This window comes from Girardinichthys multiradiatus, chromosome 9 (assembly GCF_021462225.1).
Source record: "Girardinichthys multiradiatus isolate DD_20200921_A chromosome 9, DD_fGirMul_XY1, whole genome shotgun sequence".
Classification (NCBI taxonomy): domain Eukaryota; kingdom Metazoa; phylum Chordata; class Actinopteri; order Cyprinodontiformes; family Goodeidae; genus Girardinichthys; species Girardinichthys multiradiatus.
The window spans coordinates 27,757,483-27,781,466 of NC_061802.1; the positions used below are offsets into that span (position 1 = coordinate 27,757,483).

The 23,984-nt window shown below is 39.4% G+C and overlaps 1 protein-coding gene across 2 annotated transcripts in view; it reads right to left on the bottom strand.

The window, feature by feature from the left end:
- tpm4a (tropomyosin 4a) overlaps positions 1 to 3,867 on the bottom strand; it is a 33,366-nt gene extending 29,499 nt beyond the window's left edge. The window contains exons 1-2 of one of the 2 annotated variants that reach the window (XM_047375664.1): positions 3,452 to 3,859; positions 77 to 202 (exon numbers count right to left, since the gene is read on the bottom strand). In XM_047375664.1, coding sequence (XP_047231620.1) covers positions 77 to 202; positions 3,452 to 3,565 — 240 coding nt within the window. In that variant the 5' untranslated portion in view covers positions 3,566 to 3,859. Of the gene's footprint in view, positions 1 to 76; positions 203 to 3,451 lie in introns of both variants that reach the window. The other variant, XM_047375666.1, reaches the window with a different exon arrangement.
- Between the last annotated feature and the right edge of the window lie 20,117 nt (positions 3,868 to 23,984).

Below are 23,984 nucleotides of genomic sequence, written 5' to 3' on the forward strand. Positions count from 1 at the left end.
TTTGCTGGGGATTCAGTTTTGCTTGTGATGCCGAAGGTTTATGTAGAGGAAATAAGTGTGAGGATGTTTCACTCACATCTGCAGCCGTCTTCTCAGACAGCTCCAGTTTCTCCTGAGCGTCTTTGAGGCCCTCTGAGAATTTGTCCAATTCATCTTCAGTCTGCTTCAGCTTCTTCTGGAGATCCAACAGCTCATCCTCCAGCTGCAACAGGACCGAAGGTTACTTCTGTTGTATAATAATATTTGTAAACATTTATTGGTGAAGATTATAAAACACTCTAAAATATAAACAAATCTTTAACTGCACCAGTATGATCTCACATTGTAAAGTGTGGATAAACATAACCTTTAATTTTAGTATATTTATTCATTGGGAAAAAACACATGTGAAATAATAAGTTGCACATTTGTTTGTATCCCCAAAATCATGTAAATATCAAAATAGGTTAAGCATTTTTTTTAAATCCAACTTTTGATTGAATATCTGGGAGCTTACAATTATTAATCAATGAATTTTTGTTTCCTTGGTAGATAGATATGAAGTGACACTAAGGCCTACTTATTGTAGCCACCACACACAGTCAGCAGGATGGTAAGGAAGGCAAAAAAGACCTGAGTTCACCAAATATCTATAACTAGCTTTAGACAGTATTTATATGGCAAACAATTGGCAGAATGCATCTCAGGGAAAGCCTTACCGGTCCTGCCATCATAAACGTAAACATGTGAGGTTTGCTTCACTGAGACTTTAACTGAAACTGTGTGCTTTAAAAAGACTGGGATTGAGCTTTGGGCAACAAACACTCCAGGTGGGTTTGGCATGAAACAATGAATCAATATGTAGAAAAGCACCTCATGCCCACTGCTAGGTATGGTGGAGGATCTGTGATGCTGGTTCTGCTTCTCTTTAAGAGTCCCTGTGAACCATGTTGGAGTGCATGGCATCATGGACTTTTTGAACTACCAGGAGATTTTAAACAAAAATCTGGTGGACTCTATAAGAAAACTTGAAATAGGTCGAGATTGGGCCTTCCAACAAGATCATGATCTTAAACATATGGCCAAATAAACTTAGAAATGGCTTCTCAATCATAAAATCAATCTTCTTCCATTGCCATCTCAGCCCACAGACATGAATCCTATTAAAAACCTGCATGGTGAGCAAAATAGGGAACCCAAGACTTCAGAGTGGCTGTGCCAATTTAACCAGTCAAAAATTAATCTCCCTTCCCTGTATGTTTCAACCTTGGGACCAAGAATAAGAGAACACTTTTGTCCTTTTGGAAAAAGTGAAATTTACAAACTACTGCCAGCAGGGCTATCAATAATTTTGCCACAACTAATTTTGCCAAAACTATATATATTTTTATGGCCGCACGATATCAGGAATATACAGTACTTTGCAAAAGTTTTAAGTAGGTGTGACAAAATGCTGTAAACAAAGAATGCTTTCAAAAATGAAAGTGTTAATCATTTATTTTCATCAATCAACAAAATGCAGTGAATGAACAAAAGAGAAATCTAAATCAAATCAATACTTGGTGTAACCACCTTCTGCCTTCAAAACAGCATCAATTCTTCTAGATACACTTGCACGCCGTTTTTAAAGAAACTCGGCTGGTAGGTTGGTCCACAAACCTTGCAGAACTAACCACAGATGTGGATGTAGGCTTTCTCACATCCTTATGTCTCTTCATGTAATCCCAGACACACTCCATGATGTTGAGATCAGTGCTCTGTGGCTCTCTTCTTAACGCTAAAGGTAGTTCTTAATGACATTGGCTGTATGTTTGGGTTCGCTCACTTAGCATTTTGTAAATTGATAAAAATAAACAATCATCATTTATATTGCTGAAAGCATTCTTTGTTTACAGCATTTTTTACACGTGCCTACAACTTTTGCACAGTACTGTATGACAATATAAATTAAGATTAATCCACTTTTCTGACTTTTCTCTTTCTTTACCCCTTCACATTGTCCCTAGCATTCTCTGTGAGCTTTAGTATCGCAGCCTCCAAACATTTACATAAGCTGTGGACATTAAGGGCAAACTGAATGCATCCAACTTGCTGCTAATGTATTCAATATGCACAGTGGGAATGTTAGACACTTGAAATATGGTATCCTACCAAATTGTGCATCCAAGCCATCATTTATGATTGTGTTACTGTTCCAAGGATTTTGTGATGGCAGTTGCCCTTCAATATGTTGTACAGCTCTACTTATTTTTTTACATGATCTTTTTTTCTGTCCTGAATAAATGTACTTAACTTAAAGGCTGAAAAAAACATTTTTAGTGTGAGTTCATGCTGCTGCAATAAAATATTCATTGATGTAACACCTCTTAAATTTCTATATCAGCTGTGCAAATGCATGGGACTGGCTCTGTATGTTCAACACCTTTCACAAATGAATAAACATAACTTTAAAATAAAATATTTCAGCTCATGAGCTTAAACAAAATAGCTCACATCTCACGGTCAATTTTATTAAGTTAGGTCAGGGAAGGTTTTAAACATTACTGATAGCAAAGCGGTGGCTGATTTGAGAGTCTAATTGTGTTTATGATGTAAGGCAGCATTTAAATGGTCATGGTAGCTATCAGTCTCTCCTGACAAGAACACCAGTGTACAGCTGATATCTCGGTTTCTCCCTCACACACACAGAGACAGAAAGTTAAGTGTTTGACCTAATCGGTGTCACCCTGAGAGCCTGGGAAGTACGTCTGATAATCCAGCTATATTCCACTCTGCCGTTCTCTCCTGATGCCAAAAATACAGCTGTTATCAGCGAGAACAGACATTTGGAACCAAGAGAGCTGCTGTGTCTTTCTGGGAATGTGTGTACATTGTGTTAGAAACACCTTTGCAAAAGCATCATATCTACTGAATTAAAAATGCCAAGTTGAGATGTTTCGGTCAGCTCCTGGGTGGTCTCTACCAGAGCTCACTGGTATTCTGATAACCTTTCTTGTCTCAGAGACTCACCTTAAACTGGTTAAAAACTGTTTCAAAGTGTAGCTTCTTTAGTTTCTTGCTAGTGACTTAGAAGGTGGTTTGTGACCATAAAAAGACATGAGATTCTGTGTGTTTATGTGCAGGATTGGTTGTCTCAAGTTTAGTTTCCTATTTTGGGAAAGCTTTCTCTTTTGTACAGAAGAACAGAAGAAAACATATTCCAATATTTTCTCTTTGGGATAAACTTAGTCATGCCTGTAAATATGCTTAATTATCAAGATATGAGTGATGAGGAAATACTTATCAGTCTATAAATCCTTTTAGACTGTTTCAGTGAGGGAATGTTTGGTTTCGAAGCTGAACATAACTCAAGAACTTGATAAAAATAAACATTTTAGTCTAAGGCTCAAACGCTGCGGATATTTTGCTTTTAAAATCAGATTTCTGATAAAAAATAGACTTGCCGTTTCTTCTCAAACTGCATTTTTCCCACCTGCTTGCATTTGTCCTCTGCTGCCTTCTTGTCCGTCTCTGCCTGCTCTGCCCGGTCGATGGCGTTCTCCTTGTCCAGTTTCAGCATCTGCATCTTCTTCTTGATGGCCTCCATGGTGGCAGTTCAGTTCGTTTTCTCTGATGTCAGGTAAAGCACCTTGAAAAGTATTTTTATTGCCCCCTGTTGGGTTTTTGAGGCTGGGGATGTGTTAGTCTTGAAGTAGAGAGCAACAAAAGGAGAAAAGACAGAAAGGGAGAGGACAGGAGGAAGGAGACAGAAAAAGATGTGGAAAGAGATGGAGAGTCCAGCCCTATATGGGTAGTTATTTCGGCTGCAGCAGAACCTCTCCTGTCAACCTCTCCTCCTCCTCCCTCATCTCCTCCCATGTTTAGGACTCCCTCCCTCAATCATACCTTCCTCTCCATCCTTGTTCCCCTCTATTCATTCCTTCTCTCAACTCTCCTTTTAACACTCTGCTTTCACTCCATCCTGACTCCCTGGCTATCAGCTTCTCAGAAACTCAGAAACTCTCTCCACTCTATCAAACTTAACCCTTTCTGTGAGGAACAACCAAGCTGCTCCACTCCACATCCACTTACTCTTCAACCCTGCCAGATCTCCTTTTTTGGGCTGCTGGGTTTTCACATGCCTATAGGTCCTACTTCCACATATGGCCTTTTGTAAGTTTCCCATTGAAACTATTTATCTTACACTTAGAGGACAAACATGTGATTGATAGAATAAGATGTATGGATGTAAATATTACAATATATACACCCAACAATACTTGAAGAAATCCTGCAAAAGACTTGTGACACGGTTGGAGGTTCAGCCTCTAGCAAGAAGGTGGTAAATGGCAGCAATTACATTCTGCAAATGTGCCCCTTTCTTATCAATATACAAAGCTGTTTTGGTTTTATAACTTCATGATGTAATTCAGCTACTGTATCTATAGCTGCTGCTTGTGCAATTACAAAGCGCAGATGACAAAAAATTACGATGACTATACAAGACAGCCTCTGAAAACAAAGCTTTCATTCTGTGCACCTTGTATTAGAGTTTGATGAGTGAGCAATGAAACCAGAGAGGGAATATATGAACAATGCAGAACAATTTCCAAAGGCAACTTGTAAAGAGGGAGAAAATATGTGCAAAGACCAAAGAGTAGGGTCTGTAGTAAATATGCCTTAGCATGGATGTGGGCGCCTGGACTGGGCAGTAAAAATGACAAACTTATGTTTTTAAAAAGTGTCTTTTGTTTTTTTTTGCGTGAATCCTCCTCCTCGTTTAATAAAAAGCCAGTCATTTATCAAAACCTTCAAACAATGTTGGTGTTGGTTGAAGTAGTGTGGGACATATTCTATAAATGCCAACAAAAGTGAACAACAAACAAAAAATGTAGAAAAGAAAAATATGTAATTCTGCCTTTACTATGACCGTAATATCTTGATGTGTATTTGTATATATAGATGTATAGTAAAATACAAAATTGTTTAAGTGTTTGCAATAAATAAATGACACAAAAACAGTTAAATAGTTAAATAAAACTAACATAGCAAAATAAGGTATTTTCCAAATTCACCATTAAATCCTACTTTCAGTGACTAATGCAGTCTCAGAACTCTTCATAAGAGCACATATTAATAAATCACGTGTGATCTTCAGCAAACCTGATGCAACCAATCAAGGGTTTCATTAGTTGCATCATGTGCGCTTAAGATAAAACACCTCAGATACCTGAACTGTTGACAGTTTTGTCAAGAGAATTTACTGTTTAAAGTTTAGGAAAGGGATCACTGACTTACAAAAACAAGAAATTGTTTACATTAGATAGCAAAGCTCCTAGGAATTCCTGGAGATACAGTTGGAAGCATATTTTGCAAATAAATGCTAATCCACCATATTCCTTAGAAAACAGAAACCCAAGACTGACTACAAAAGAGCTGCAGCAAGGCTTGGTAGCAGCAGTCACTGAGGTTTCAGTTTCCACATACTAAACACTAAAGGGCTCCGTGTCTTGACTCCCAGATAGACACCTCTACTGGCCCAGAAGCACACAAAAAGTCAGCTGCAATTAGTTCATAACTGTATAAATAAGTGAAAGTTGTTTTTGGAGGTTCTGTGGGGCAGGCAATCAAAACTGTAACTTTTCAGAACTTTGGATCAGAGCAATGTTTGTAGAAGAAAGAATGAAGCATGCACTGAAAAGAACACCTTGGCAACAGTGAAGTATGGTGATGGCTCAGTGATGTTCTGGGGCTGCTTTGCTTTGTCTGAACCTGAAATGGTAAATGGACTGAACTTATATAGCACTTTTCCAGTCATACAGACCGCTCAAAGCACTTTACACTAGTGCCACATTCACCCAATTGCACTCACTAACGCTCACATATTCATACACCGATACGCAGATTGGTAGGCAACTTGAGGTTAAGTGCCTTGCCCAGGGGCACATCAACATATGGCAGGAGGAAGCTGGAATCGAACCCACAACCTTCTGATTGCAAGACGACTACTCTTCCTACTCTGGCGACTGTGGCTCAGTAGGAAGAGTAGTCAGTAGAAAAACTACAGTCAGTAGAAAAACTACAGTGTGTAGAAGACAAGATTGATTTAATTACGTATCAGGAAATACTGGTAGAAAATGTCATGTTTGGTATCATTGGGGCTTCAAGAAAGACAATAGTCCAAATTATATCTCAAAGTCCATCAAGGCTTGGTCCCAGAAGAAGTTCTTAAAGATACTAGAGTGGCCGTCACAGTCACTTGACTTTAACCTTATTAATAATCTCTGTTGGGATTGTGGTTGCAGCACACAACTGGAGGCCTTTGCACATGAGGAGGGACCTTAGATTCATGGGAATGCTACCAGAAGCTGGTGCCTGGCTGTGAATCACATTTGCAGCAGGTCCTAATGATGAAAGAGTGCTTTTAACTCCTAAACATGCCTGTCACGAAAATGATGAATAACTGTGGACTGCAGAGTTGCATTTTGTGTTTAATTTGGTAGGAGCTATTAAATTCCATCTTGTTTCATTTGTTTATAGCAAACAGCTGCTAGTTTGTATATTTTACCAATAAACACAATTTGCAGTGGATGTTGAAGAAATCTAGGGGCAGCAGAAAAATTGTTTTATTTTGTGGACAAACTGAAAATCTGAAACCAAAGGAAATTCTGGACTTTTGACTCATTCATCAAAATCTGTAACATAAATTAAAAAATCTGTAACATAAATTTAAAAAGTCCAAAACAGTAACAGATATGATTTCAATGTTCAAAGGAAAAGCACAAAGTGCCCTTTTTGATCAAAGCACGTTGACGACCAACAAATGTTGATCAATGTTCTGTGCATGTTAAAATAAACCAATGAAAAAAGGAGTCCTTGATGGGACATCCTCCGGCAAATCATAAATTCTGAACAAAACAAAGTATTCATTAATTGGAATATCGTAGAAAAGATTCTTGTATCTTAGATCTAACAGTTTTGTCAGAACTGGACAATCTGACACTGAAAAATTACTTTCTTTTTTCTTCAAACATCTCTAATAAAAAATTATGTTAACTTTGCTTGTAGGTCCAAGTTGTAAGTTGCATATTCTCCATACAGCTTGACCCTACATTGACTCTCCTTCTGCCCCTAACTGTTCACTTTTTTAGAAAACTTTCTATCTTAACATTTATATATTGTAAAACCTCTGCTAGGCTTTATTTATTTAGCTATACTGTCGATGAAGGAATATAAGTGTTTGTGTGTGCTATTCTAAACTGCCTCGCCATAGGATCTGCTTTCTAAGTATCTTTGATTTATTTAGATTTATTCTTTTAGTATTTTAGCATGTGTATTTCTCTCCAGCTATATGTATTGTTCTGTTTTTCCTGTTAAAGATTTGCAGTGTTTCTAAGGTGGAAACTGCCTCTTGCAACTTGAAAAGGCTTCAGTACCAGGCAGAATAAAGTTATTATGAACATTATTAAATGTTTATTTTTAAAGGAATATAAAAATATTTTTGATTGTTAGGTCCTATTTTAGGATTTTTATCATGTATCAGGTCACACATCTATATAAATATCTATATCTACATCTACTGCAGAAATTAAATCAGACTAAACTTTTCAGACTAAACAGAATCATGATCAAGGGAATTATTTTATTATTCAATTCAAACTCAGAAGTTTATCCAGACTAGAATTACTAAGCGTTACACAATTTGGGAAAGCCCTGATGTTGATGATATCATTGCTTTGTAGGTTTCTGATTAATTGACTACATTTGAGTCAAACAGAAGCACACCTGTGCAACACCTCAAACACACTGCTTCCTTGTGTGACATCATGGCAAACTCAAAAGAAATCAGCCAAGATATCCAGAAGAGACATGAAGACCTCCACAACTCTGGTTCATCATTGCATGCAATTTCCAGATGCCTGAAGGTGCCGCATTCATATGTTTAAAATATTATACAGAAGTCTAAACAACATGGAAACGCCCAGTCATCAAACCAAGCAGGAGGGAGGTGGGTTCTTTGAAATAAAGGTGTTTTGGTGCAAAATGCACTGAACATTAGCAAAAGGCCTTATGACGATGTGAAGATGCATGTAAGAAAGAGTCTTTATCTACTGTAAAACCAGTCCTCATGTCCTCCAAATGTAACAATGATTATTGTTACATTTGGAGGAAAAAGGAGGAAGTTTGGAAGCCTGACAGCACCATATGACACTGTAAGGCACAGGGGTGACCATATCATGTTGTGGGGTCTTTTGCTGCAGGAAGGACTGGTGCACTCAACACAACAGATCCCATCATGAAGAGAGAATGTTATGTAGAAATATTGAAGCAGCACTTCAAGACACCAGCCAAGAAATTAAAGCTTGGGGAACAAGTGAGTCTTCCAAATGGACTATGACCTTAACCTTATTACCAAATTAGTTATAAAGCAGCTAAAGGCAAACAAAGGCACACATTTCTGACTGGCCACTCACCAGTTCTGTCGGGAGGAGTGGGCCAAAAAACCAGGAACTAAAGAAGCCTGTGGAAGAAAACCCGTAACATTTGACCATAGTCACACAGTTTAAAGGCATTGCTACAAAATATGGAAATTTAAGTTCAGAATTTAAAAAAGAAAAAAAAAAAGTCACTATTTTTCATAGAAATAATATTGGTTTTCCTAACTGACATAAAACAGCAAAGGTTTATTGAGTTTTAATGTCAGACAGTTAGAAAAGAAAGAATTGTGTTTTTTTAATAAAGTGTATGTAAACATCTGGTTTCAACTGTACATCTGATATTGCAACAACACTCCGACTTAAAGCCTAAGAAACAAATATAGAGATAGGAACATTTTTATCTTGTTATTTTTATGTCTGTTGGCCAAAAACCTCTCATTTCTCTCTAGGGCTTTTTGAGTGATGATGCCTTTTTTCCTTGAAAATTAAAACTACAGTTAAACCCATGTTTTTTGTCATACTTGAAAAAATGAAAATTCCTTTATGATGTTTAATATCTTCAAGAAAACATTATGCTTCTTTGGCATTTTCCAGGTGTTGTTCGTTGAAATAATCAACTTTATCCTAAACGTGACAACCAGCCTCATTGGTACCTTGCTTTGCTTTTTGAAGCAAGCAGTTGTTTGTCTCTTACACATACTGTATGAATGCTGCAATGTTAGGTGAGTCACTCATTGAACATGAAGGATATGTTGAGTATTTTCTCCTGTTGTTCCAAGCATGCTTTCTTCAGCTGCTTTCCAGTCACAGGAAGGCTGTGGATGGACCCATACTGAAGAAGAAGGGCATCCAATCAAAGGGATTTTTTTTATTATTATTATGTATGATGAATAACAGATCATGTTGTGGAGGAGGAAGTAGAAGAAGTAGCCATAGAGGAAAACGTCTGCCAAGCTGAACCATCTTTGCAGTCTTCCTACAACCAGAACAGCAAATCGTCTCACTATGGGTTCATCAGTGAACTCATGTACCTTTGGGGTGGAAACACGGAGCATGACTCATGTAGACTGTGAAGCACTTTTCTTCTGTACCTTCTTGCCCTCTTGTAGACAGAAGCACATATTTCCTGTGTGACGTTAAGCTTCTGAAGTGCCTGTAATGATGTCACAACCCCCACAAGCAACAACACTTACCTACTCACACCTTCTCCTCAGGCTTTCCTGCTTAGATTGGAGCTAGGCGATGAGACTTAGGTCTGCATGTTAGAACATCTTTTTTTTAAACACACCATTGTGTCACAATCTCCTCCATAATTACCGTTTCACAACTTCAGCTGTCATCCCAGATGTACTTCATTAATATGTTGTTACACACAACATGAGTGAAATGCCTCTGGTACAGAAAGTACTGCATGTTCATCAAGTTTTTTTCTGTTTTTGTTTTTTTAAATAATGCTAATTATTTATTCTAACCTAACTGACTTGTGAGCTCAATAGAAATCTCTACAATTGTGCTGCCTAGAGGCCAAACCTGCACCTCAGGTTCAGGTGGTGGGAATTAATTAGTTAAGAAAAACAAGAATCTCACAGTTCACATGCAAAGTATAGATAAATGCTCTCTATGGCCTGGAGCATGTTATAACCTCTGTTGTAATGCGTACCAACAAGAGCATTGTTAAGATGTTCTGTTCAATCCTCTCCTAGATATTGGGTCAAATAATTATCTGTGACATTAGTGTACTGTCAATAAAAGTGTTTACTTTCAAATCATGATCACTCACCGTCAGTAATTGTTCCATTATGAAATAACTTCCTATGAGTAAAAATTGAGAACATTCCTGACCTGTGTGTGCTTGGAAGTAACTACAGAGGCACTTCCCTGGCACATGTAGGCAACCAGCTTTTATATGGTATGAAAGGCCTGAAACGCCAGGACAGGAGACTTGGAAAAAGGGAAAGTAACAGAGGAAAACGAGGGGAAATTGTCAGAAATGAGATTCCCATTTATTACCTTTTTTAACTAAAGATGTTGGTTCTCAAACCATGGTTTTTTCATGGGGGGATGCATTTAGTGCTAATTGTGGTGTTAATCATATTCAAGGTAAACACAGGTGTCAAACTCCAGTCTTTGAGAGATGGTGTCCTGCACCTTTAAAATTAGTTCCTGGTTCAACAGACCTGAATTAAATGGCTAAAGTAGCTCCTTAGAATGCAGTCACAGTCATCAGAGTCCTGCTAATGAACTCATTAGTTGATTCAGGCAGGATGAAGCAGAGACACGTCTAAATGCTGCAGGACAACAGCCTTCAAGGACTGGAGTTTGACACCTGTGCATCAACACATTGAATGTTAGTGTTCGAGTGAAACAGAAAAATGTGTTGGTGGATAATTTTGATGGGTTTAATTTATTTTTTAAGTTAAAAGTCAGATCTTGAAAGAACATCTAACCAAACTTAATAATTTTACAGGTTCAAATTTTAAAACCAGGGTCATTAGCTAATATTTGTGCTTTGTGACTAGGCTTACTATTAGCGATACATACTAATAACACCAAAATAACATCAATTTATTTCTTTGGATTTTAGACTAAAACTAGAAGGAAAAAATTCCAAGTTCAAACTTCAAAATTTCAATTTGGAGTAAAATTTGAACTCACTACTAAACTACCTCAGCTAGGAGTGTACAACCTCAGTTTTAATTGTGTCCCTGCTGCTACAGAGCTGATTCAAATGGCTTAATTACTTCCTCAACATGTCAGCAAATAAACATTTTGTTTTATTTTTACGTGCTGAACCAGGAACACATCTTAAACTTATTTACCAATTTATTGGTGAAATGTCTTTATTTTAATAAAACCTAGCAGATAGCATCGAGTCACTGACTTTGCAGCAATCCCTCCTGAACAAGCATGATGATATAGTGAATATTGATTGCATCGAGTTGTTAACTTTTCTACTTTTTTAACTTCATTAACCCAAGAATCTCCTTTCTCAGCTACACTGATGAAGTATTTGTGGGCATGGTTTGAGTTCTCTTGCTTGTAGTTTCCCCTTTAAGACTAATGAAGCAAATGGCAGAAGCCTCATTCTGGGAGCATTCTTGTTTCTGGGCCACTTCAGCTGGGACATGCTTCAATTTAGTTTATGTAGCGCCACTTCCAAACCCGTCATCTCAAGGCACTTTACAAAAAAAGTCAAATAAATTTAATCATTCAGACAGATTCCAAGTCAATTATATACATTCCAAATTGATCAAAGTTATGAAACAATGCAGTCAAGTTTGGTTCATTATTCAAATTGTTTAAAATGTTTCCTGTCTAAGGACATACAGCAGATTGCTTCAAGTTGCTGACGCCGGCTTTTTTAGCCTCTCTGAATTGATCTTCTCTATATTTGTGTTGGCCTTCCAGTTTCTCTCTGCCATCGCAGGTTCCACCCCATCATTTGTATTGCAGAATTAGCAATTGGTTTTCATGGTGTATCTCCAATCCAGACCCACTTTTGTTTCTTCATATCCAGGCTGATCAAATTCTGGTTTATTTACCCAACCAGGTTGGCATTGGAGGTGTTTCTGCGCCACCTGATCTAAAAGATGTATTAAAGACGTCTGCTGATAAATGCCTGGAGCTTGTTAGTGATGCTTTTGTTCATTTGCCATGTATCAGATCCATGCTAAACGAGATGTTGATGTTGTTGATGTTGAAGACAGGGTCCTGCTATGGAGGGAGAGCACCTTACATTGCAGTTCCAGATAACTCCACTTGCTGCACATCAATTTGTTTCTATCATTTGGATCTGCAGGATAACAGGAGGTAGGCTGGTGCATTTGTCCTGCACTCCATAGACCAGAGGTAGAACACATGCTATGCACATCATTAATTCATCACTGCAAAACACATACACGCAGGACCAACAAGAATACACATACACTGTATCTCTAAACAAAAGACAATTTAGAGTGTTCAGGTATCTAAAACACATTCTTTGGACTGTAAAAGGAAGTTGGAGTACCAGGAGAGAACATGCAAACTCCACACACAGAAAGGCCCCAGCTGGGTTGTAAGCCCAGGACCTTCTTGATACAGTATGAGGAAACAGCACTAACAATTTTGCCACCATGCAGTCCCTGTCCATCCATTTTTTTTACCTGGAACTCTTGCCTTTCGCCAGTGTTCAATACTGATTTCTTTGCTAGACTTTACGTATTTAGTGTGTGTGCACTGCCTTGCTTTGATGTGGCAGACCTAATTTGTTGTGCAGCATATTTCTTATTAGAAGTTGACGAGCTGCACTTCAGCAACTTAAAGATATGAAGGCCTGCAAATCTTCATCCTAGTGACATAGTTAGTCTAATACAGATCTCTTTTATGATGTAAATGATTACATGAGCTTACTTAATGCTCCTTGATGAATGATCAAACATCCAAATAATTTTATATCTTTTTTCCTATCTAGAAAATTGTGCAATCAAAACTTTTCTTGTGACAAGCAGTGGCCCAAAGGTTTACTTCATTAAAGTTTGCCCCCTTTTACACATCCAGTAAGTCCAGTTTTCTTGCGTCCAGGTTTTCTGTTCGGGACATTCCATCCACTGTTTCCACTTATCTGAGATCGGACCACAGTTGTAAGAGGACCATGAGGGAAACCAAGGTACCTCTCTCCACAGTGACACTCTCCAACCCTTATGAGGGATCCCAAGTCGTTCTTTGGTCTAATTAGATATATAATCCCTCCAGTGGGTTTTGGGTCTGGCCCAGGGTCTCCTCGTGTTTGGAACTCCTCCAAACATAGTTGCCTGTGAGGAATCCTGATCAGATGCTTGTACCACCTCAATTTATCAAACAACCACAAAGGCCAGATGAGGAATTTAGTGAAGCTGTTTAATCATCCCCATGATCCTGGGGTGTATTCTGTCCATAGCTCTGTGCTTTGTTACTATCTTTCATGGAAAACTAGACCCAGGGGAAGGGCTCAGACAAGGAATTTGATGACAGTCTCGATCCCCACAGCGTTTGGTGAACCTTGAAGAGATAAGAGAAACCGTAACTTTAGTCAGACATGCTTTGGGGACTTTGCCAGTGGGGACCTGGGGGTTGAGTCTTATCACTTGGGACTTGTCCTGACTTGTCCTAAGCCCAAAAAAAAGAAATAGTTATGATTATTCTTGGTCGAGAACGAAGTTGCACAATATGTGGAGTGTGCTTCTACCAAATCTGTCACTACATATCACAAAAGTTTTAAAAAATCTAACAGGTTTCAAATGATAAATTGGTAAATGGCCTTGACTTGTATAGTGCTTTATCTAGTCCCCAGAGTGCTTCACACTGCAATCAGTCATCCAGCCATTCATACACACATTCACACACTGACAGTAAACTGACAGTTTCAACACTAAACTGACTCAAGTGGGAAGAAAAGTGCTACGTTCACAGAAAGTGCAACACAATAAAATCCCATTAACACCTGTGAGTTTGCTATAGTTAAAAATGCAGGTCAAAGGAGACACAGTCACATGGTTAAAGTGTGTGATAAAAAGTAAATTCATGACATGCTGATGACACACCAGCTTCAGGAACTCTGTCCTCTGCAGACCTTATAAGGAGATTCTTCCTTGGAGTAATTTACTATCAGACAGACTGACTGACATGCTGACTGTTCACAGTCAGAGAATGCCGGGGAGATGAGACGTTCAGTCAACACAAATCATCCCCTGCTCAGTAAAGCTGCAGTTATTATCACCGCTCTGCACTTCTTCCCTATCCACGAGGGCTGCAATTTAGTTCCTGTCTCCTCCTATGTTTCAGTGCCCAAAAATGTTTTTCCTTTCTTTCCTGCTTCCTCCTCTCGCCTGCTGCCTTAACTTCAGGTCTCATATTACAGCTTTTTCCTGTTTGACCATGTTCTCACCTACTGTTAACTATGTGTACTCATATACAGAGCCACATACATCTGGCTGTAGCTGAATTTCACCACTTTGGTCACAATGTAATAGCTGTGTCTGTGCGTCTGTGGAAGGGTGACATTAACAGGCAGGGTGAGTGAGGATGAGGAGGGGCTGGACTTCCAGCTACAGAGTAACAAAAAGGAAAACCCTCCCACAGGAAACCAGCGCTCCGCTCCACATGGCCTTTTAAGGTAAAAACTCCCCAAAACTCTTCTCGCTGGGGAAAATATAGTCACAATTAAAGCTGCACTAAGAATGGGAGGAAACCATTCAGTTTTGAAAGAAATTTATGAAAAGTTAACATAAATAATTTTACGCATTTATAATCAGAGACTAAATTTGGACAGAGGAACTTGTCCCAATTTTATTTAACCTAGCTGTTTGGCTTTTTTTTCTGAGCTGTGTGGATAGTTAAGCCAGATTTTCATAACATATCACTATCAGAACATTTATGACTGAAATTAAACAGCATGCCTGGTCTTGGCTGTATCTTTACGACAGAGTCATTGGACTGCTGCTTACACAGATGAGAAACATTCTCATCTACTGTCTGAGTCACATTAATAAGAGTGTGGGAAACAGGCCCCATACATTTTTACCACATGGGAAAATTATCTACAAGTGGAATGCAATGTAAACAAAAAAACTCCATCAACAAACTACACTGTTTACTTAAGGAAATGGTGTGCTATTAAGAACATTGCACGTAGCAAATGCAACAGAAGGTTGCTAATAATATTTGAAGGAAGGAAAACATTGTGTCTAGGTTTTCTCTTGGTTTTAAACTCACATGATGAAGCACCAATCAGGGAAACTTGTTGATGTAAATTAGTGATGCTGATGTCTTGAGACTTGCAATCATTTTACAGCAGAATAAAATGTTTCCAAAACCTTATGCTGCCAGATAACGTGGATTAGTTATCGTAACTTTTTTTAGGCAACATGCTTCTAATGAAACTTAAAGGGTCTTGAGAAGCTGTATTTTTCCCCAAACTATGTATTAACCTTAACACCCTCATCTTGCTATTGTTGATCTATCTTATGTTTTAACTGTCTAAGAAAATAATTGCTTTAATATTGCCTAAAGGTTTTTTATCACACCAAACGATTATTTTGCTTAAGTGTCACAACTCTGAGATGCACGTGTATGTGTAATAGGAAATTCATAGGAAATTAATAGGAAATTAATTACATAGGAAAATCATGTGAAAACTACCCATATGTCACAGAACCTGACCTGATAACATCTCCTTAGTTTATGCTACTCTGTGCAGACACTCTGTCTGCACAGATGAAGATTCAGTCTACTCATCATAATGAACGCTTGAAGTTGCTGACATAGCAGGAGAGTTGGATCTACTTTCAGATTTATTAAGCTAATATTTATTTGACCACTTGTAAGCACCCATAGGCTGTGCAAAGAGGATGAAAATTGCAGTCCGAGATGGTCAGGTGAACATAAAGTATGTAAAAAGAAAAACACAAGAAGTGGACCTCACAGCAAAAAGTAGCTTAAGTTTGTCCTTAAGTGAAAACTTTACACCAAGGCACAAGCAACATGCAAAAAAGGGAGCAAAAACAACACACATATTTAAAATATGCAGCAAAATTTGATGTTTCATTCATGGCTCTTAATTTCTTTGCATTTGGGCCCACGCATAATTGGTTTTTCGAGTCAACATCCAAAACATATGGCAAAGCAAGAAAAGGTGCAAAACTGCAAAAAAAAGAAGTAACAATTCTTACAACTTGACTGAAAATGTTGTGTGAAGGGCCCATCAGAGGACAGAGGTTTGGGGGATTTTATGTTTTTTTTGATACATATCCTTGGCAGAAAAGCATTTAGATGACCCATTTGACGGGTTTTTCTAGCATTTAAAACAGCTATATCTCTGTAGGAAAACATCAGCTGGGTTTTGCTTCCATATCTAGTTCAATTTTGTGCATTTGTATAAATTGTGTGAACCAACCAACAGTGTGTTCCACTCTGTGCTATTTATACAGTTCTGAACCATCAATGCCCGGATAACTGTAGATGTGGATTATAGGGGTAAGGCCTTTGGATCACACATGTTCTGGTGATTCCTGCTGACCCTTGTAGCAATCCATCTTTGTGTCCTTTAAAACTTCTGGGAAGTCTGTAGCGTGGCACCCCTCATTTTCCTGCTGGTTGAGGACCCTGCCATCTGAGTGGGTTACGATGATGGTTAGATGCATAAAATCTATCAGCTGACTTTTAAAGATAGTCAGGTCCCAAATTCTTCTGCTGCACTACATCTAAACAAGAAAATCAATGGCCTTAGCTGTCAGTGGCTTGATTGTTGAAGTTATATGGTGTAAAATATGAACACACAGACTAAGTGTATATTTTTAGGAACTAAAGACACATTCTTCTAGGGTTAGTAAAAAAACAAAATATTACTTATGAGTATTTTAGCATTGTAAATGGTTTTAATTGCAATGGTTATGGTTATAGTTACAGTTTCCCTTAGGCTAACATAAATCACTCCCTACAAATGTGATCCAACAACTGTAAATGTGTGTCTGCATATGCAAGACTCTCACATCATGACCTGTCTGGAAAAAACAGAGACATCATTCCCTCTGTTGTCTTAAATCTTTGTCTTTGGCATCAACATATGCCGGGTATGTGCCTGTGTCCTCACCTCGAAGCTGTCTCATCTTGCCCACTGTTATCTTCACCCAACATTTGCCTGCTTGACATTGTTTACAGAGCTTTTGCAAATAATGATCTGCAGCTGAATAGCTGTCTCTTGCCAGTTTGTTAGACTTTATCACCTCAACAGGCTCATTCTCAGAAACATATGCTGATGCTGAGGGAGGAGGGAGGGAAGCAGACCTAGGTTTCTTTCAACAGTGAAAAACGCCTGAAGGGTTGTAACTCTGAGAATAATCTAGTGTGGTTCATATAACTCTTGTTTTGTTTTTTTACAAATAATGTATATACATTTTGTTGCAAATACAGCTGCAAAATGGGATTTTTATTGTGGTTTTTAATCTTTGCAAAATAGCTTAGTTTCGATTGGATTGGATGGAGAGCGTCTTTGCACAGCACTTAACGTCATGGCATAAGGACGCTCTGGACTTTGACTAGGTCATTGTAACACATTCATATGTTTTCATCCAAGCCATTCCATTGTGCCTCTGGCTGTATGTTTAGTGTTGTTATTCTGCTGGAAGATGAACCTCTGCCCCTCTCTCCAGTCTTTTGCTTCCAGGATTGATCTCACTTTAGCTCTTTAGATCTTCCCATTAATTATTACTGGCTTCCAATTTCCTGGTGAAGAAAGACATCTTCCCTCCATGATACTGCCACCACCATGTTTTACCATTAGAATGGTGCATTTAATATTGTGTTCAATGCTTTGCACCACGTGTAGCCTCATGCATGTAGAGCAAAGAGTGATTTTTTGGTATCATTTTGACAGAGCACATTCTTCTGCATGTTTGTGGTATATTCTATATTACTTGCATCTAAATTTTAACTTGACATCTCACGGGTTTCTTTCAATGATTTTCTTCTTATTCATAATAAATTAGATGTTTCTAGTCATGTCATTTTAGAATTAAAACATACCAAAGAGAAATTCCATATCTTTTACTCAAACATAATTTTTCACAATACATTTGGTAACGTTTTTGAGAAAACAGATGGGGTTTGGTAGTGTTCTCTGACAATCTTGTATTTTAAATGATGTGTTTGTTGTAGTAAGATTAATGCTATCTTGTTAGTTTACATGGCAATGCCTTGGTAGGTTTGCAGTTGTGCCATAATCTTTCCAGATTCGGATGAATTTTGTGTAAAAATGTAAGTTTCCGTTTCCCAGTTATGCATTACTTTATGTGATCTTTGGCATAAAATCTCAATGAAAGATATGAAAATATTAAAATTTGGAGTAGTTCAATTAGTGTGAAGATACACTATATTGCAAAAAGTATTTGTCTGTCTACTTTTACATGTGCATAAACTTTGATGACATCCTATTTATAAGGTCCACAGTTGCCAGCAATAGCAACTTTAACTATTCTGTAAACATTTTCCACAAGGTTTAGGAGTGTCTTCATAGTTAGATGAGAAAGCCAGAATGGCAGCCTCTGCTCCAATTCTTCCCAAAGGTGTTCAAGAAGGTTGAGGTCAGGCCAGTCAAGTTTTTTCACACCAAACTTTTATACACCCGCAACCATGGAAGAGATTGGAACAAATTTATTTTGTGGTGTTAACAAATACTTTTGGCAGTATAGTGTGTCTGCAATGCACGGTTTGTCCTGCAGATTATTTTCTTATCTTGAATTCCTGCACCTTCTCATTACAAAGTTTTGCAAACAATTAAAACAGGTTCCTGAACTAAAAGCCAGACTTCTTTGCCTCCTCAGGTCATCTCCTGGGGGAAATATTTAGCTGTTTAACATCTGAATACTCCAGGTTCTCACTTGGGTGTGAATTCAGTGCTGAATTACTGAGTCTGCTGGAAAAGAGATTGATGAAAGTGGTGAGAGAGCATAGAAAAACTATAACGATGTGGACTGTATAACCAAAACAATTAGTTATTATGAGCTATAAAGCGCCATAGAGCTGAGGGAAGCCATGGAGTGGATATATATTTAATCTCTGCTGCTTTGACAGCTTGTGTACATCAGCCTTTAGTATAACATGATGTTCTGTAAGAGATCCAATACATTTGGTTTCCTCCTTTTTTGTGTTTGTAAATTATATTAGGCTTGACCTCTTGGAAGTACCCAAGGCCAAAGCTGTTCACATTTAAACAAAGCTGTACTACAGAGGTTATCTCAGGGCCAGCCTTCAAGATTCTGAGCAGGAAGAATGCATGACGTTAGCCCACAGTCATTCTGCTGATACACTGCTGATAACTACCAGTACTACCCTGTAAGGTGAATCATGAAGTGTTGTTAATGCCATCAAGTCATATGAGGTCAAAGGTCCTACTATGACTGAGCAACACCCTCCCTGGATTGGAAATGAAAGTAAATAGAAAAAAAGGAGATATGGGGGCTTTGAGAAAATCCCCACTGTTGATCCCCGCAGCCAAATCTGACTATAAATGGAGCCAATCGAACAGCTGTTACAGATTTACATCTTGAGGCGAGCTTTTTTATTCACACAGAAGTCTTTACTGTAACATTCAGCAGCTCACTGCGTCACTTTTAGAAATTCTCTCCTCCCATCCCCCTCTTGTGAAACCTCCCCAGGCTGCGAATCCTCATTCTGAAGGTACTCCCCTAAAATATGCAGAAGATGACCATCCTTCCCCTCCAGCTGCTGCTAGGGGTGAGTTTGCATCTTTCTGCTTTGCAGCAACCTAGCGTTTAATCCGGCCAGTCTGGCCTCAGAAAATTCTCATTGCTGGTTATCCAGTGAGGGCTGCACTTTTCCATTGACATCTAGACAGAGGAGTTACTTATTCAATAACTTAATGATTGTCCTGCTCTTGTTCAGTAAATTTGTTTCCCCAACTACATTTCATATCATTTGTATTGTGCCAGGTGTACAACTCATAGTCAAAGTAGAATCTGCAGTTTACATTTCTGCCCTCTTAACCAGAGATGGCAGTTGTGTGTGCAGAGGTCTGACCTCAGTCCATACTCACACACTTTTAAACATATGATTTCATTTAAATACTAATACAAGAGTCATTTTTCCATACAAACAAAGGAGGACATGCATCCAGACTACTGATACAGTTGTAAAGTCCTTTCTTTGTTTCATGAATCACTTTTCAAATCCGTTGGTGCTTTTAGATTTTAACCCTAACCTAATTTCTCCACTTTATTTGGTGCACAGATGGAGAGAATGGCTTGCATTGTAATTCAGCATGTCACACCCATTCTCCCTGTGTCCCTGGTTGGAACTAATGCTGGTTTCTATTTGTGGGGGTGTCCCCTCCTTTATGTGCTGCTTGGACGCCAAGTATGATAATGGTGTGTGAGCAACTCCCTCTTCTGGGTTACCAGGATATCACACACATTTACTGCAATTCCTTCCTAGAACAAAATGATGACATATTGTTCCTTTTAAAATTATTATAACCGTTTAAAATTGTTTGACATAGCCTTCTCACATGGGAACATGGTTTAATTCAAACCAATTCACTGTATCTCTGCCTTGTGCTTTGGGGTTGCTGTCCTGCTAGACTGTGAATCTCTGCCCCATTTTCAAGTCTTTTGTCACCTTTAACATGTTTTCTTCCTGGATTTCTCTGTATTTATATCCACCCATTGTTTCATCATCTCTGATCAACTACCCAGTTAACCATGAAGCATGATGCTTCCACCATCGTGTTTAGTTGTAAGGATGGTGCGTTTAGGTTGATGTGCAGTGACAATTTTTTCCCACATAAGCCAAAAAAAGCTTAATATTTTAGTCTCATCTGATCAGACCACCTTCTTCCATGTTTGCTGTAACTAATAATAATTTTTTCATTACTGTCCCCTGCATGACTTTTGGACAGCTTGATTTAGGGCTTTTTATGGCTTTATTTTAACAACAGCTCTCTCCTTGCCAGTCTTCTGTAAAGGTAAGATTTGTAAGGATTTTGACCAATACTTGTCCTGCTGAAGAAGTCTACCATCTGTGCTGTGAATCTCTGTTACTCCTCTAGAGTTGCCAGTAGGAACACAGCCATGTCTTGGTAGGTTATTCGGTTGTACCATACTTTTCAGATGATGGCGCATACCATGCTCTGTCAGATGTTTAAACCATTGGATATAATTTCATAACCTAACCTGGTTTAAAACGTCTCTAAAACCTGTTCCCTGACCTGAATTAATTGTGAAGCTCTAGATTTTATTTAGTCGTATGATGGTAGAGATGGTTTGATACAAATCTATGCCACAGTTTTCTGATTTTTATTTTTAAAAACTTTGAGTATCTGATAATCAAGAACATTGAGGTTAGGGGTTTGGTTCAGTTATAGTGAAGAAGGCTTTGGGATGTCTAAGAATATCCATCCAGCACAAGGACTTTCTCCTACAGACCTGACTTTACATTAGAATCAGGAAGGTCTGTATAAACAATAAGGTGAAGACTTCTAGCAGAGAGATTTGTGACTTGAAACACAAATATTTCTAAAATAAGCAATTTATGTCTGAGAAAAAATATCTAAGTTACTTTTTCTGATGAATCCTGTCTTCAATTGCTTGGGACATCTGGAAAATCAGAGGAAAAACTGTGAGCAACCATAATCTCACCTATAGAGCACCAAAATGGCTACAACTCTGTATGAGTTTGCTTCTCATAAAATGGACCGGGGGTACTGCCTCAGAACACATCCATTAATAAAGAGTGCTTTAATTTGATGCATGTGCTAATGAAAGTCTTGGAAATTTATGAAATGTTTTTAATTTATCTTCAGTAAACCATAAACTATCAATCCATTTTCCATAACAGCTCTGTCCTTGCATGGCCAAGGGAGGAAGATGGTGCCTTCCTCCTGTATCCCATGGGAATGATGTAACTATGGAAACATATCTAGCAAAATTTAAAACATTCATGTCACCACCAAAGCTTTAGGACCAGAGTGTGGTTGTGGTTTGTAACAATGTCTGCATTATCAAATCTGGGATTTGAACCCATTACCTTCTTCTTGCAAGGCAACAGTACTAACAACTGCACCCCTGTGCTGCTTGCACCACTGGCATTTGTGTATTCATCTTAAACATATTGTTTCTTTTAGTTCATTTACACATTAAATGTCTGGGTCAGAAATACACACATCTGCATCTTGACACATTAGTCATACACAGAAAATGATCTTGAGTGATAGTCTGCTGCACTCAGACCACTGATAAATGAAAACACATTTAAGCACATTAACAAAACTCAATTTTCATATGATCAAAAAATGTTGAGTGGGAAGAGTGCAAGGGGTTTTCTGAAACTGATTTGTTTCATTTTAAGTTGTCTTATTTTTTCCAACCTTAGTCTTATCAAATGCTGATTTTTTATGTTGATTTCATGAGCAGAGACTGTGTCTAATGATCTGCTGTGGAGAGACCTCGTCTGTCCTTTTGCTTTGAGTAGCCGAAGAAGTCCTGACCTTGAGCCCTGAGAAAGCAGAAGTCTTCTTAGGCAATGTCAACAATGTACCCGATCCCCCACGACACCCCCCAACAGCTGCAGCCACAATCCACCACCCCCACCTCCCCAACCTCAAGAGGGGCCCTGGCACCTCCAACCCCCACCCTGATGTTCCCCCCCACCAGCCCCTTACCCACGCCGGGGACGGCTCTTTCCATCCAGGAGAGGGACGTCAACAAACTCTTCTGGAGACAAAAAGCTGCTGGACCGGATTCTGTCTCACCAGCCAGCCTGAAGCACCGCGCTGATCAGCTGTCTCCAGTCTTCACAGACATTTTTAACACCTCACTGGAGACATGTCATGTGCCAGCCTGCTTCAAGTCCTCCACCATCATCCCTGTTCCCAAGAAGCCAAGGACTACAGGGCTTAATGACTTCGACCCGTCGCCCTGACCTCTGTGGTGATGAAGTCCTTTGAGCGCCTTGTGCTCTCACACCTAAAAGACATCACCGACCCCCTCCTGGACCCCCTGCAGTTTGCCTACAGAGCCAACAGGTCTGTAGATGATGCAGTCAACTTAGCCCTTCACTTCATCCTCCGGCACCTGGACTCCACAGGATCCTGTGGATCCAGGATCCTGTTTGTGGATTTCATCTCTGCCTTCAACACCATCGTCCCAGTTCTGCTCCAGGAGAAGCTCTCCCAGCTGAGTGTGCCCGACTCCACCTGCAGGTGGATCACTGACTTCCTGTCTGACAGGAAGCAGCGCGTGAGGCTGGGGAAGCACGTCTCTGACTCCCTGACCATCAGCACCGGTTCCCCCCAAGGCTGTGTTCTCTCTCCTCTGCTCTTCTCCCTGTACACCAACAGCTGCACCTCCAGTCACCAGTCTGTCAAGCTTCTGAAGTTTGCGGACGACACCACCCTGATCGGACTCATCTCTGATGGTGACGAGTCCGCGTACAGATGGGAGGTGGACCATCTGTTGGACTGGTGCAGCCAGAACAACCTTGAGCTCAACGCTCTAAAGACAGTGGAGATGGTTGTGGACTTCAGGCAGAACCCAGCCCCACCTGCCCCCATCACCCTCTGTGACTCCACAATTGACACTGTGGAATCTTTCCGCTTCCTGGGAACCATCATCTCCCAGGATCTCAAGTGGGAGCCAAACATCAGCTCCCTCATCAAGAAAGCCCAGCAGAGGATGTTCTTCCTGCGGCAGCTGAAGAAATTCAACCTGCCAAAGACTATGATGGTGCACTTCTACACAGCCATCATTGAGTCCATCCTCACCTCCTCCATCACCATCTGGTACGCCGCTGCTACAGCCAAGGATAAGGGCAGGCTGCAGCGTGTCATTCGGTCTGCTGAGAAGGTGATTGGCTGCAGTCTACTGTCGCTCCAGGAACTGTACACCTCCAGGAACCTGAAGCGGACAGGGAAGATTCTGGCTGATCCCTCCCACCCTGGTCACAGACTCTTTGAGACTCTCCCCTCTGGCAGGAGGCTGCGGTCCATCCGGACCAAAACCTCACGTCACAAGAACAGTTTTTTCCCATCTGCCACCAGCCTGGTTAACAAAGCCCGGA